Here is a 15,659-nt window from a genome sequence, read left to right on the forward strand (position 1 = left end):
TACTAGCTTTTTCCACTTGTACCATTCGAAGAGGAGCCTGTAATTGTCACATTAGCGGATGTTGGCAAGATAAATATATATATGTATTTATTGCTGTCCCTTTTGAGTCCCAACAGTAGGAAGATTGATCAACTGTATTGATATATTTAAAGCTGTATTTAGAAGTATCCTATTGTAGCATCTGTAATATAGCATATATTGGTGAACAGTATTTATTGGTGCGGCCAAGCTAGGGTGTAGTTTTTGAGCACTCCTGTCCTGTGGCCTAGAACCAGGTGGAAACTGGTTGAAACAAAGTTATCTGATTCAAACTGTTGCTTTGCCAGCCCTCTTCCAGTCGTTTCTCCCACAGCACTTCATTCCATTCTGTTCTCTCACACACGCACCATGCTTGCCCCTTCCACAGTCTGCCTGCTGTCTCCTTTAGAAAATGGGTTTTTCTCTCTGGAGAAATACCGCCCCCTGCTGTCTGGCCTCAGTCGTGGTCCAAAGCCTCTCTTATGGGCTGGCACCGTGGAGATGAGGAGGAATTGAAAAGCCAAGCTTCAGCCTGTGGCTGGCAGGCTGGCTCCCCGTGATGTATCCAGTGTCAGCCTAGGTCCCCTGGTCTGGCCAGCTCTGCATTTGGAAACTATCACCCTTCCCCCCCACCCCCTCCAGGATTACTGGTTCCTCCAGGAGCCAGATAGAACATGCCCTTTTCCTAACTTTCCCCAAACTGCCCCCAACCCATGACTGTTCTGAGCAGCGCATCCATTCCATAGCCTTCATCCTAAACAGCTGTCATTTCGTCCCAGTTTTGCTGAGCCCTGCCCCCCAGCAGAATACGCAGAAGGAAAAACAGAGAAGAAAGCCCTGAATTAAAAGCCCTTAAATGGCAGTGGCTGAAATCCTTCGATGTAGCATGGGATTTTCGTGCCCAAATAGGCAACTCCTGCTTCCCAAGTGTAATCAAAGTGTAATCAAAGTGTGTGGGGTTCCGGGACCATATGCTTTGTGTTTCTATTTTGGAAGCCTTCAGCTGTCTTGCTTCTGTACCGTATGTAAATTTATTCTTTTTAAAATAGGGAAAATCACTTTTGTTTGATTTTGACTTCATATTAAATGCTTTAGAAACCAGTATTATGCGTCTTTGGTTTTTTTTCCCCCTAGATTTTTTTCCTCTGGGTTCACTGGTCCTGAGTTGACAAGAAGAGAGAAAAATAAATGTCAGGTAGAATTCAGTCACATGCAGTGTTGGCCATTGTCACGGGTGGCCACAGGTAGGATTAACAGAGTTAAGTTGTGCACTGACAATCTTGTTTTTTGTGTTTTTTATTGTGGTGATGTATGCAACATAACATTTCCCATTTTAACCACTTTCAAGTATACCAAGCAGCGGTGTCACGTTCAGTATTGTGCTGCCATCCCCACCTTCCCTAACTCCTGGATACTGAAAGTGTCCTCTGACCATATGCGCAGACAAATGTCACTATGTGTTGAAAGATAAATGTTATAGGTTTGCTAGTTAAGGTGACTAGAAGGTCTTCACAGATGAGTGTGCTCTCAGCTGAACTAAATGAACATGACCCGATTTCACATCCACACCAGTACAATGATATGCTCTGCCTCTAAGCATCCCTAATTGGCTCTTCGAAATGGTACAGAAAGCTGGAACTTTTCTTTGCAAGACAAACTATGGGACTCTGTACATTGAATAAGTGTGTATTTAATACCTAACGTGCTATTACCAGGGGGATGTGACGATGAATAAGATCTGAGCCTGCCCTATGGAGTTACCAGATAAGAGAGAAGAGAATTACAGTAAGATCCAAAGGGCCTGCCATAGGAAAAGACAGCTGTGCTGTGGGAACTGAGAGGAGAGGGAGATTAATTCCAGCTTGGGGACTGCAGCAACCCAAGGAAGACTTCTGGAAGAAGTATTGCATGAACAGATGGGATCTGCACAGGGAATGTGGTGGGACGTAGTCTCCATGGCTCAGTACAGCTAGTCAGGGGCACTTCCCCAAAAACCTCCAGCTCTTGTTTTTACAAGGAACAGACAGACAAAACCCAACTGCAAAGGTAACTAAGTTGCAGTGGTGGCAGGGTAAAGGGTGAGCAAAGGGCTTTGATGTTGCACAACCAAACCACTAGAACAGAAGAAAGTGTGAGAAGCTATGTAGTCCCTTTCCCTGCAGCATTGCAGGAGCATTTGAGAGGAGGTGAGTGACATCTAGAAGTGATTTCGCAATCTTCTTTCAGTCAGCAGGAAAGGGAACCTTCCCTTTCTACCATCTCTGAATGGCTCATGTGGGCTATTGGGAAGATTGCCAGCAGCTGGGGGCTCAGCCCTCTGAAATTGGAAATCAATTCCTTCCTTCCCTTGGCCAGGCTGAATTATCTCAGTTCCCTAAGCTAGTCCTGGGAAACTTCATTTTTTTTTTTTTTCTTTTTTTTGCGCAAAAATATGTTTATTGCTTTTTTTTCTTTTTCAGTTTTATTGATATATTCGCATACCATACAATCATCCATGGTGTACAATCAACGTTCACAGTACCATCTTACAGTTGTGCATTCATCACCCCAATCTATTTTTGAACATTTTCCTTACACCAGAAAGAATCAGAATAAGAATAAAAAATAAAAATAAAAAAAGAACACCCAAATCGCACCCCCTCATCCCACCCTATTTTTCTTTTAGGTTTTGTCCCCGTTTTTCTACTCATCCATCCATACACTGAAGAAGGGAGTGCAATCCACAGGGTTTTCACAATCACACTATCACCCCTTGTAAGCTACGTTGTTGTACAATCGTCTTCAAGAGTCAAGGCTACTGGGTTGGAGTTTGGTAGTTTCAGGTATTTACTTCTAGCTATTCCAGTATATTAAAGCCTAAAAAGTGTTATCTGTATAGTGCGTGATAATGTCCACCAGAGTGACCTCTTGACTCCATTTGAAATCTCTCAGCCACTGAAGCTTTATTTCAGGAAACTTCATTTTAAAAATATTTTACGTGATCCTGGCTCATCTGTACCCTTCTAAATGCTCCATGTCTCTCCAATGATTATGAATAAGGCTTGGTTCTCTAGCAAGAGGCTAACCAGAACCAAGTGCAATAGGGGATAGATACATCTCATTTCAGGCACTAGATGTTTTCCTAAAAGCTGTTTGTGTTTCAGTTTTTTAACTTGAATTTTAAGTGCACAGAGGGATTTACCATTTAAAAATCACATGGCAACTTGTTCATTTCTGTAAATATAAAGATCTTTTATGAATTACTTTGGGTACCCCACACCCTACACTGCATCAATTTTTTGGATTTTTTTAAAAGTGGGGCGCACCTGTAGTACAGACTTGACTGTTTACAGGATGCATATTTAAAAGGCTGAGAGTTGAGTGTGGACCATGAGTAGTATGTTAAATTCTTAAAACTGTAGCCACATGAGACAACAGAGCTATATGAAGCCAAAAATCCCTTTTCCTTTTCCACGCCTGTCTATATGGCATGCAAAAACAGACAAGAAAAGCAAGGATGCAGCTAGGAGTTCTGGCTGTAATGCTTCTTTAATGCACACACCCTCAACACATCTGGCCTTGCTATGACATCAGGATCCCCTTGGTTGGAGCACAAGCCAGATTCTTCCCCAATGGACTTGTTGAAAGAATGTCAGTGCTGCTTTAGCACACACAGAGCTGGCCTCCAATCAATGAGGGTGAGGTAGGGTGGGGCGCTGCCGTAATGCCTGACCTGGATGGGCTGGACCTTCTACCCCTATCCAAGAGCCCCAGTAGGAGTGAGGCTTTCCTGGGCCTCCAGTCTGCAGCCTTCCTCAGTCACATGGGAGCCAGATGGGAGGCGCTCAGAGAGGGACAAACTGCACAGAGCACACTAAACACAGGCCTTTTCAGCCTTCTTAATTAGGCATCTATAAAAAGTTTGGTATTTTCATTGTGGGGATAGAGTTCCACAATTTAATGTAAATTTTTCATGATGACAAATTCTGTTTTAGTAAATAGGTATTAATAATATTTTTATTAGTTTAGTCCTTTCTATTTTATCTTAGCCATCATAGTTTTCATCTCTACAAGTTCAAAATATATCTTCCATGTCCATACTTAACATGTTCAATTTTTCCTCTAAAGTCTTGAACATATGGAATACATTTATAATATTTTCTGTTGATTTTATCAACTGTGCCATTTTGATTCCATTTTTAATTTTTCCCCCCACCTCATTAAGGGTTATATTTCCCTGCTCCTTTGTATGCCTGGTAATTTTTTTATTGGATGCCAGATACTGTGACTTTTACATTGTTGGGTGCCGGATATTTTAGTATTTGTATAAATATTGAGCTTTGTTCTGGGATGCAGTTAATTACTTGGAAATAATTTGATTCCTTCAGGTCTTGTGTTTAAGCCTTGTTGGGTGGGACCAGAGCAGCACTTCGTCTGGGTTACTTTTCCCCACCTCTGAGGTAAATTCCTTCTGAATACTCTCATTGCCTCCTGATTTGGGAGGCTTTCCACTCTGGCCTGCTTTGTGTGAGCTCCAGGAATTGGTCCCTCTGTTCCTTCTGGCTCATTCTTTCTCAGCCTTCAGGTAGGTTCCTCATGTGTGCACTGCTCAGTACTCAGAAGATTTGTGGGGGAGCCTGCCCTGCAACCTCTGGCTGCCTGGGCCTCTGGACTTAACTCTGGGAAACCTCTGCACCCTGCTTGGGTTCCCCTCCCTGCACCGCAGCCTGGAAACACTCTCTTGGCTCACCTTGTTTCCTGCCTCTCAGGGATCACTCTCCTTTGTTGTCTGATGTTCCAAGTCTTGAAAAGCATTGGTGTGTGACTTTTTTGTAGATATATAGTTGTTTCTGGAGGAAGGATAAATCCAGTCTCTGTTACATCATCTTGCCTGGAAGTGGAAACTCCCATCCTGTTTTCAAGAATCCCAAATCTTGTCTGTCTGGAAGGGCATGGGTGCCAGTGGAGAAAGTGGTGGAGAAGGCCTCATTAGCCGGCATCACTTACTTCCCAGAAACTGCATGGGTACGCAAGGTAGGGATGAAAGAAGTAAAGAAACCTTCTATATTCTTCAATTCATGTGCATGCAGACAGGCAATAAAAATGGGGACATGTTTTGAAAAGGAGAAAGTTTCTTATTTTATCTAACTTGAAAGGAGCAAAAAATAATTACTCCAGTAGGTCCTTGTGAGCCTCAGGGTTCCCCAGAATCTATTGAAGGCCTCTCTTGGGTAATCTGCAGTGCAACCTTTTGAAGAAGCTTGTGTCGTCTCCTGGTGACCACTCCCCGTTTGCTCTTCATCTTCACTGGAGGTTATGATCAGGCTCACAACCATATCGAGTCTTTTCATACAAATTTACGTACTCATGTTCATTCAAAAAAAATTTTATATCACTTTCACCCCTTGATCAAGAATTTATAATAACCTCTATGCTCTAAACATTCCTAACAGTGGCATTTTCCCCAGTTCTGCGGGATGTTATTAAATGGAAAAACTGGGCTTCACATCATTAAACAGGTTTATTTACTGCAGATTTCTCATACATGCTCAACATGTACAAACTCATTTCATCCACGCCTGTAGTTGTTGTAACTATTAGTCTTCCTGTTTTAAAGATGAGGAAATAGGCACAAGGTGGTTTAGAAACCCAAGGTCAACCTGCTGATAAAGTGGAGAGCTGAGTCTGTCCCGGGCAGTCTGGAATCAGATCCCATGCTTCTCCTTACTCTGCAACTGCACCATGAGCCTCCACCAGGGGTTAGAAGCTGCAGCATTTTCCAAATTCATCTGGCCCCAGAACGCCCTTTTTAAGCAGAGCCCTTTCAACATAAATAGGAAATGCTGACCTTACCTTAAATTCCTCTGATTCTCAAGATACTTCAGCAACTTGCTTTCTAGCTGATCCATAACTGTTTTCGTTTCCCCAGTACAAACCCCTGTCTTCGTCAGCTGGTGTGTGCCAACCATGTGATAGATGCTGTATCTAGGGTTTCCCACAAGCCGTCTCGACAAAATGGTAACTCTCCTCCCTAGAGTAAGATTTGCTTATGGATTGCCTCTGTCTGGAATATTTTACTTCACCCTCCTCAGTGTAACCTCAAGTGCGCCTCATTGCAATGTTCTGCCCAAGAGTCACATCTAAGAAACCTAACTAATCCCATCCATCTCTGGTCTTTTACTCTGTATCCAGCCAGTACCAAATGTGGATATTTAAACAGGCTTTCATCCATTACCACTGGTTTCTCGTCGGCCTTAGGTCAGTGCTTGTTTGAGGTATGGGCATATTTTCATTCCTCATGACAAAAAGTTGTGAAATTTCTTTTGCTACCACTTGTGGTATCAAAGAGGCACCACATTCCCTCAATATCCTTGGTGTTCTGTCTTAACGAAAGAACAGTTTTGTGGAGAGCCGTCTCCCGGGACGGGCGTAGCGCATGCGCTGTAAACCTGCTCCAAAGTCCCCCCGCCCATCGAATGAGCCAAGATGGCGCCCATATCCTGCTTCCGCTTATGACGTGCACACTCACTATTCCTATCTGCCAATTGAGTGCATATGCGCGGCGCTAGATCATTGGTTATGAGTAGAGTACTTAAGAGTTTGCCCAAGCGAACCTCGGGGAGACAGCCCACTAGGAGCCGTACCTGACGGCCACATCGAGGCTGCTCTCCCGCGAGGCACTCTGCCCCGCGTGGAAACCTGTAACAGAGAATGCTTATCTAGCTTCAGTAAAAGACTTGCTCTCGCAACCGCCGTGTGGCTCGAGTCGTGACTTCCAGCCAGGTCAGTTTGCGTGGTCTGCATCTCTCTCTCTCTCATCCCTTGTTTCTCCCCTCGCCGGCCGGGGAACAGGGGTCGAGCGGGGCGGCGCCGGACACAGTTTTGCTTTGTAAGTCTGACAAATCCTATAATTTGAATGCTCTAGCACGTTATCTCTCATAGCCTGGTAAGGTCCTCCTAACACTGGTGGGCTTTTGAAAACATTTCCTAACACAGAATCATGTCATGTTCCTGGCTTCCTTAAATAGAGACAATGGAGGCCAAACCTTTTGTTTGTGGAGAGAAAAGCTTGAGCAAGGGCCTTGAAGATACTCGTAACCACACTGCACTAGACACCTGGGGGAGAAAAAACATAGTAATTCAATTAAACCCTTTGCTGGAGATAGTTGTTCGACCCCCAGCCTTGCTGCACTGGTAGGATGATCCTCTCTGTGTGCTAAAAGTCAAGGGCAAGCAGAATACCTGAACCCCAAGTGGGCAGTAGTGGAGACTAAAAGCGCTGTGGGTCTGCTATGCTCTTCTTGCCACCCGGCATGTTAGCCAAGCAGTTTGGCTTCTCTGCCTTCATCCATGGAAGTCATGTTCCCCACGCAGACTTTGGTCTGTGTCCCAGATTGTCCTGGAGGGGTTCTGCTGCCTTGACTTTTATTATACATGTTAGCCTCTACTTTTCTGTGCAAGTTTTCAATAATGGACATAAAGTTATTCAAGATCCTTATAATAAGCTACAACTTGGAAGCCATCAGACACATCAAACGCTCTGGCTGCTTTAGGGGGCAGAGGAGAGTTTGCTTAGGGCGGTTGTGGGAACCACCTATCTGTTTTTAGATAAAATGGACGAAAGAGCCAAAGTCTATACCCAACATTAGGCTTAGTTTATACAACCAAGCACAGACGGAGAAGGCTAGGCCTGAGAAGCAAGATTTTGAGTGATGTTCTGCCTTATCATACCTGATGAGCTCATCATTGCCTACAGCAGGAGCAGCAGTTAGGCCAGTTGGTTTTTAATTAGGCTACTCCTTTTTGAAAGGTTAGACTAGTCATTCAACAACATGTTTTAAATTCAGAACATACACTCTTTGAACTGGCAACCCCTACATCTAGGAATCTGGTCTAGAGAAATACAAAAGTCAAGAACAAGTCACATCTAAGAAATATCTAGTTAGCTCCTTTATCCCTGAATGTCTATCAAATAACTTTGCATCCATAGGACTGGTATTTTGTGGGTCCTAAGCCAGTGCAATTTTTGGGGGGTGGGGGAGAGCAGAAACAACTGTCCACCAACAGAGGAATAGTTGAACAAATCATGGACATCCATACAATAGATTATTGCATCATTTCAGAGAATGATGTAGGTCTGTAGGCACTGACCTGGAAAAACATATTAAGTAAAATGTCATAAAAAAATTGTTGCAAACCAGTAAGCAGTGCATGATCCAAAAAATATGAGCAACTGTGTATATGGCTGACTGTCCAAACTAAGGAAAATGTCAGAAACAAGACAAGCTCAATTGTTTAACAGTAGTTAGTTACTTTAGGGGATTAGGGGGAGGATGGTAGATTAGCTTGGGAAGGCCTTAATACAATTGTTTAAAGTAGTGGGCTTATGATTTATAACTTTTTGTTTTCTGGTATTTTTTTATATTAAAAACTTATAAAAAGTCTCAAGCTTTTGGGTAAGTAGGTAAATGAAGCAAACCATAGAGTGAGCCATGGATTTCAAGTCACTCTTATTAGGTGTCTCAAACCCATTTCATTTATTAGCCATGTGACTTTGGGCAAGTCATTAATCTCTCTGAACCTCAACTGTTCTCATCTAAGTGAGGGAGAATTCCTATTCTAACTGCCTCCAACAATTGTAAAAAAAAAAAAGAGAAAAAAAAAAGTTGAAACAAGGTCACATAAAAACATAAAGATCAATGGAGGTATGTCAAGCTGTACTAGAATTTATCTGTAAACTAGAAAAAAGATTAATGTATATTTAATTTTCAATTTAATCCTAGGGCTCCCATTTTTTTTATTTTTTACTTTTACTAAGGTATGTGTCGTCTCCCTTAAAGGCTTTTGGCAATGTCTACAGACTGCCCTGGCTCCAGCTCACATGCGTCACACAAGACAAGTGTAAGGTGATCCAGCTGTGGAGCCTCGATTTGTAAGTTGAAGGTTCATTTCTTCTTCTAATGTACCCGATACGGTTTTTCTTCCTACAATTTCCTGCTTCAAAGGGCAAAAACATCTACATGATGGACGGAGTTGATCTTTCCCCTTTCATGCTGGGATATACAATTAGGTATCTGTGAGCTCTTCATTACAAGTGATTTCTGACCATCCAGAAATATCCTGGAGGTTGGCTGCTAAGAGAAAAAAAATAGCTCCACCCACTTCAACAATGGCTATCAAATGATCCATGAGCCATGATTTTAACCATAGTGAACCTGAAACTAGGGAGAATGTCTCATTAATAAAGTGGACCAGTAAGTCATCTTGAGTGAAAATGCCCAGTTCTTTTCATGCATCTGCTGGTGCTGTATAGTTAAAATTTTAAATACATTTTGCATTACATTTTTTCTCCTAGATTTATTGAGGTATAACACATTTTAAGTGTAATTACCACCTTGATCAACATACAGAATATGTCCATCATGCCAAATTTCTCTGGATCCTTTGTGGTCAATTCCCTTCCACAACCCCCAGGCAATCACTAATCTGCTTTTGACTTTTCTAGAATTTCCTATAAATGGAATCACATGTAGTCTTTTGTGTCTGGCTTCTTTCCCTTAGCATGCTTTTGAGATTCATTCATGTTCTGTGTATCAGTAGTTCACTCCTTTTACTGCTGAGAAGTATTCCACTATATGGATATACTGCAATTTGTTTATCCATTCAACCACTGAGGCATTTGGGTTGTAGCTATTATGAATAACACTGTTATGAACATCCACATATGAGACTTTCTATGGCCAAATGGGTAAAAACCCAGGAGAATGGCTAGATCACATGGAAGGTGTATGTTTCACATATTGAGAAACTGCCAAACCATTTTCCAAAGTGGCTGTATCACTTTACATTTCCACCAACAATGCACATGCTTGCTGTGATGGTGTGAAGCTGTAGGTAGCCCAGAAAAGTATGTTCTTAACATTAATCCACTCCTGTGGCTGTGGACCCACTGTAAGTAGCATCCTGTGGTGAGTAGGATCTTAAGATGTGACCTACCTCAATCAGGGTGGGTCTTAATCTCCTTACTGGAGTCCTTTATAAGAGAATTCAGTTCAGTCAAAGACAGAGAAAGCCAGCGAAGCAAGAAGCTGGAAGCAACAAAACTGCAAGAGAAGGGAGAGGCCAAAAGATGCTGCCATGTGTCTTGCCATGTGGCAGAGGAGTCCAGGACTGCCAGCAGTCAGTCTTCAGGAAGAAGGTATCAACTTGATGATTCCTTGATTTGGACAGTTTACGGCCTCAGAACTGTAAGCTTGTAAGCTAATAAATTCCCATTACTAAAAGCCAACCCATTTTATGGTATCTGCTTTGAGCAGTTTAGCAAACCAGAATACTCGCCAACACTTGGTATGAATAGTCTTTTAAATTTTAGTCATTCTAATGGGTATGTTTTTTACTGGCATTTCCTGATGATGTTGAGCATCCATTTCATGTGCTTACTGGCCATTCATATAGCTTCTTTCTGGGCATGTCTGTGTGAATCTTTTGTCCATTTTTTAAAAACTGGGGTTTGCCTTAAATTGTAAGGCTTCTTTGACATACATTGTTTATCTCCCTTCATTTAAAAATGTGTTGTAAGGATATGGGAAGGAATCTCTGGAAAGTTTGTATGTTTACAAATCTAGCCAAGTTTAACACTGCCACTCCTGATTCAAGGTTGTAATAAGGTTGGGTTATTTTTTAAGTAATTGGCTTGGCAAGAGCTCCATAAATATAATTCCTGTCTCACCATCTTTGTTAGCTCTATCTTTTGGGGCTTAAAGTTTTACTTTTTACTATGTTTACTATCATCTCAACAATAACCAGGAACTTCTCTCAAACATTCGACCTAGCTTCTTTTTTCAAGAGATGCCACCTTTAGAAGGATTCTAGATCAAAGTATGAAGGGAAATTAGGAGGTAAGACAAGAAGAAGGCAGAAGTGTAGCTTCAGTAAAGGAAAGACCTAATACCTACCTCCCTGTAAAATAAGACAGCAATTATATCTGATAATTACAGTAACATATACAGCCTAGGATAAAAATGAGTTTTTAATTGTTCATTATTGTTATTGCATTGATGGCAATACCTGTCCGTTTTAACTCTTCCAGCAAAGAGTTGCATGCCTCCAATTCCATTTCAGAGAATCATGGATAGAGTAAAAAATTCCTTTGTAACCTCAAATATTATGAATACTCTGTTGCATGTTACTCTTTCACTTTAAAATGACTTCAAAGGTTAAACCTACTAGACCAAGATTGACTTTGTAGTAAATAAAATTCACAATATTGAATACATGATTCTTAAACAATTTCTAAAAATAGTATTATTTTATTGTTTCCCAATGACAAGCACATGTCAAATGAAGGAAATAAAAACTAAACCCTTACTTATGTTCATACTCTATCAACATGTGCTCTATTCAATTATCTGGTTTCATGCACAAAGGAAAAGAATGGGAGCCTGTTACGCAAGAGCAATCAGAGACAATACGAAGCTCTGATGTCTGAGAAGCAATTCTGATTTTCAGAGCTGATCCTGCTCTTGGCTAGTGCATTTCTGTGGCACTGTGCTGGGGCTTCTGCCCAACAATGAAGCTTCGCACACTGATACCACAGTGATACATTGCACAAGCTGGCCTAATACAGGGAATGGGAACTATCTACCAATGGAGCCAGACAGTGTTTGCTACTTTATTAAACATTAAAGCCCAAATGGATGTTCCCTGTGGAGGAGGGCTGAAGGACACTGGGGGGGATGGGAGGTGGATCTTGCAACTGAGACTGATTTCACAAAAAGGGCTCGATATTGATTTCCAGGGAGGAGCAGGGCATGGTCAGCTCAAATTTGGTGATAACGTCAGGATGAAGGACCCCGAGCTTCCCGATGCTCTGACCCCTGGCAAAGATCTCAGCACATCGCCCGGGGAAGAAAGCAGGGCCTGAAAAACAGAAAGTGAGAGAAAAATCAATGTTTCTCCTGGCAAAAACATCAATAGATGTTTAACACTAAAAGCATACTAGTTGGCTTTAAAAATAACTATTCTTCTTTAAACTGCTGGCTATGAAAAGAGAGTGCTTCCTCACACCTTCTAGGATTAAAAGAAGCATTTGATATTAAACCAAGATCTTGCAAGGAAAATTAGAGGCAAATATGAAAACAAGGACCCTGTATGTTTGTACACAGGGTTCTGGTAGGAAGTATGAAAGACACACGAAGGAAGGAGCAGTCAGGAGAAGTCTTAGGGGAACTCGGCCCGGACTTGGAGCTGGTCCCAAAAAAGACAAAGAAAAAACATGAAATATAAAACTGATGAACTTGCAGAGCAAGAACCTGTTGTGAAACTGGTTTTTCCAAAGAAATACTTGCTACACTGACTAAAAGTCTACACTGAATTCATTTACTATTCAAAATGTCACTCTTTCCCCATTAATATACAGAGAAACACGAGCTGCACTGTCACTGGCCAGCTGAGGGGAACCGTTTCACCAGGATGCAACCTACAAGCCTATCTGTAACAAGCTTTCTAAGCAGATCTGGAGCATCTACAGTAAAACCACAGCAAAGGCCAGTCCCAAACAAGGCTGGGATGATCCCCTAATTTACTTCAAGACAGGCAGAAAGTTCTCTCTTCTTCTAGGTGCCAATGCACTGATAATGGCTTACCAAACCAGTAATAGTTCTTGAGGTTTAAAGAGCTTAAAAAAGAAACCAAACATATGCCCTTTCCATAGTCACAAAATTCCCAGTGCCACAGGAGAAGCTTATCAATGCTCTGTACTCTACTGAAGTTAAAGAAAACAAACAAACACAAAAGCTGACTCGTTACTCTCACCACCACTTGAAAAAGGGGCCAGGCCCACAGCTCCTGACTGACTAAACAGAAACATTTACTGGCATAGCCACAAGCCTCCAGCCTGCATCTCAGAGCAAGTGAGTGCATTATTTATGAAAGTGTAACTGCTGAGTCTCTACTAATGGCTCCAAGGTCAGCAGAATTTAAGAAATACAGCTTCAGGTTGAAGGGGAAGAAGACCTGCTAGCGTTAAGTTAGTATGGAGCTATAACACACAGACATAGGACGATATAATTTCCAGACCAGCAAAGAAGGATATTTGTTTGTATTTTGGGAGAGAGACCTGAAAAACCTTCCTAGTTGCCATTCTTAAGTAACCCCAATGCAACCTGGTTGAAATATAAGGAGGTCTGCTTGCCAAGCTAAATAATTCTGGTTCACTGTCTATTGAAGCAGAGTTTCAATGAGTTGTGCTCACATCTTTGGTTCTGTATGCTGATCCACACCTGGGAAAAGGGATGAGGTGGGGAACCAAATAAAATAATACACAAAACAACTTGACTGATAGAGCTCCATGAAATACGAATTTTGCTAAATATGATAAGGATGGCAACATGGCATATTTAAATTCTATCAAAATGAAAACCTAACTCAAAAAACAAAACTACCCCCAAATAAAATTAATTTTCCAATGACGAATAAATGAAGCTTGTATGAAGTGTTGATGGTAAGCAGCACAATCAGGATCACAGAACTGAAAGGAATGCTGAGAAGTCATTTATTCTATCCCTACTTTATATATACCTCCACCAGAACACACCTACACTAACTGAAAAAGACACCAGCCTATTTTTAAAGGACTTTGAGAAATGAGATTCAGGATCTTCCCTGAAAACCTTGCTGTGTTTAAGAATCCTCATTGTACCCAAATCCTTTCTATCTTCAATTCCAGTTTGACTGGATTCATTTTTACTGATGCATAAAACCAGACTATTTTAGAATCTAAGCCAGATGTGCTACATTCTGACACTGTTGGGAAAATAAAGCTTAAGATATAAGAACTGAGAATTTTTACCTTATGAAATAATTTTTTGGATCAGCACTTTTTAGCAAAATTCAACTAAATTCTTCTTCAGTTAACAAGCATGATAATGTCAACTGTACCTCTCTGCAGAAGTTTGGATCAAACTTTACTTTAGCTCATTAACCAGTTAGGTACACAGCCAAACAAAAATATTTATATCACTAAATGCAATTTTTCCCTCTTTCTAAGTAAAAGCAAAGAGAACTGAAATTCGTATTATGATTCATTAAAAACATCCAAATATAATAGTACTCAAAAATATCAATATCAGAAACTCTCAAGCCCGCACATGGAGCTGCCTGAGCCACCATCCTAACCTCTCCAGCTCCCTAAGTGGCTCCTTGGTTAGAGCCTTCCCTGCAGAGGAGCTGCTTTCCCCAAGGAGCAGGCAATAAAGGAATACCAACCAACCCCTCTCCCCCATGGGAGAACTACACCCCACAATGGGGATTTCTGTATGAACTCCCCTTTGCTGAACTGTACACTTTAACACACCCATGATGACAATTTTAACTTTCCTTGCCATTTTTCATTTCTAACCATGTCGGATTGTGATAGAAACATTTCTTATGAATTACTTATTGATTCCTCTGTTCAATTAGAGCAAGGCTGAAGTTCTGTTCTCCATATACACAAACTGAAATACACAAAAGGGCCTACAAGTCATCAGGGGGTACAGAGAGAGCCTAAAAAATGTGTCACTTGACTGATGTTGCATGTAAACTAGGAATACTGAAAGAAAATTTAAAATTATCCAAGTATAGGCATTTCTAAGGGCTTTTAAAAAACCAAACGTTACAGGCAGAAGGGAGTCATTTCTAAGAAGGGTAAACGAGAGAATAATTGCTTCACTAACTAAACCAGTGGAACACATCCCCCAAGGCAGGAGTCAGGCCAGGAGTTCAAGGCTGAGAGCACCTCGGGCAGCAGGGACAGAAGAGTAGTTCAGTTTGGTAATGAAGGCACAGCAATGGGAGCATAAAGCATTTGAAATTAAGAATCTTCCCAGAAGTACAAGAAGCCACATCTGAATAGAACCAAAATATGGGTTTAGGCTTGTGAAAAATCAGACCTAGATGGTAGCCAGCCAAAGGCTCATCAACAAACAAAAATGTATTTCTGGAGAAACAGTAGCATGTTGTTTCTAGAGACATAATGTTGCCAGTTCAATGAAAATTGTGTTGCCTTGTAAATGGGAATTCTAAATTTCAAATTCTACCAAGTACTTTAGTTTTCTTTTAAGCAGCTATTTAAGCTTAAACAGAGTTCCTCGTTTTACTGGTCTATCAGGTGCATAATAACAATTTTCAATCTACACCCAAATGCTCCCCAGCAAAGAGCCTCTTGGTCTACTTTTTTCCTTAGTTCCTTATACTAATTAAACCGACAGCTTTGCTGGGATCCATCACAATAAAATGGCTTCCCCACATTAAGCAGATTTGGGGAAAATAGTGTTCTCTGTTGAAATACATGTGGAAGCCCAGACAAAAGAAACATCAGTTAAGCACAAATAAGACTTTAATTTCCAAAACTTAGCAGGGTGTAAGTCCCTTAATTAAAGCTTTTGTAGCATCTCCTCCAAGTCCGTAATTGTCTCTCTGCACTCACCCAGCAGGGCGACTTTGAGGACCTGGGGGAATTCTCAGCCCGCATCCGCCCAGCACCTAGTCCTTAGCACATTTTCTGGCTAATTGACCTTCAAAGAGTTTGTGAGCTCCCTCTTTTGCCCGTTGCCAAACACCTTTCACAGCTTCTTTTGGCCCCCCTACCACCCCAACTCCGTTTTTCGTTTGGAGTAGTATTA

At 41.4% G+C, this 15,659-nt stretch overlaps 1 protein-coding gene across 1 annotated transcript in view; it reads right to left on the reverse strand.

The window, feature by feature from the left end:
- Positions 1–11,286: 11,286 nt before the first annotated feature.
- The window catches only part of FARSB (phenylalanyl-tRNA synthetase subunit beta), a 99,215-nt gene continuing 94,842 nt past the window's right edge, over positions 11,287–15,659 (reverse strand). Inside the window, 1 exon segment of the mRNA XM_037850233.1 lies at positions 11,287–11,916. Coding sequence (XP_037706161.1) covers positions 11,765–11,916 — 152 coding nt within the window. The 3' untranslated portion in view covers positions 11,287–11,764.

This window comes from Choloepus didactylus, chromosome 9, assembly GCF_015220235.1.
Source record: "Choloepus didactylus isolate mChoDid1 chromosome 9, mChoDid1.pri, whole genome shotgun sequence".
In the NCBI taxonomy this organism is placed as follows: domain Eukaryota; kingdom Metazoa; phylum Chordata; class Mammalia; order Pilosa; family Megalonychidae; genus Choloepus; species Choloepus didactylus.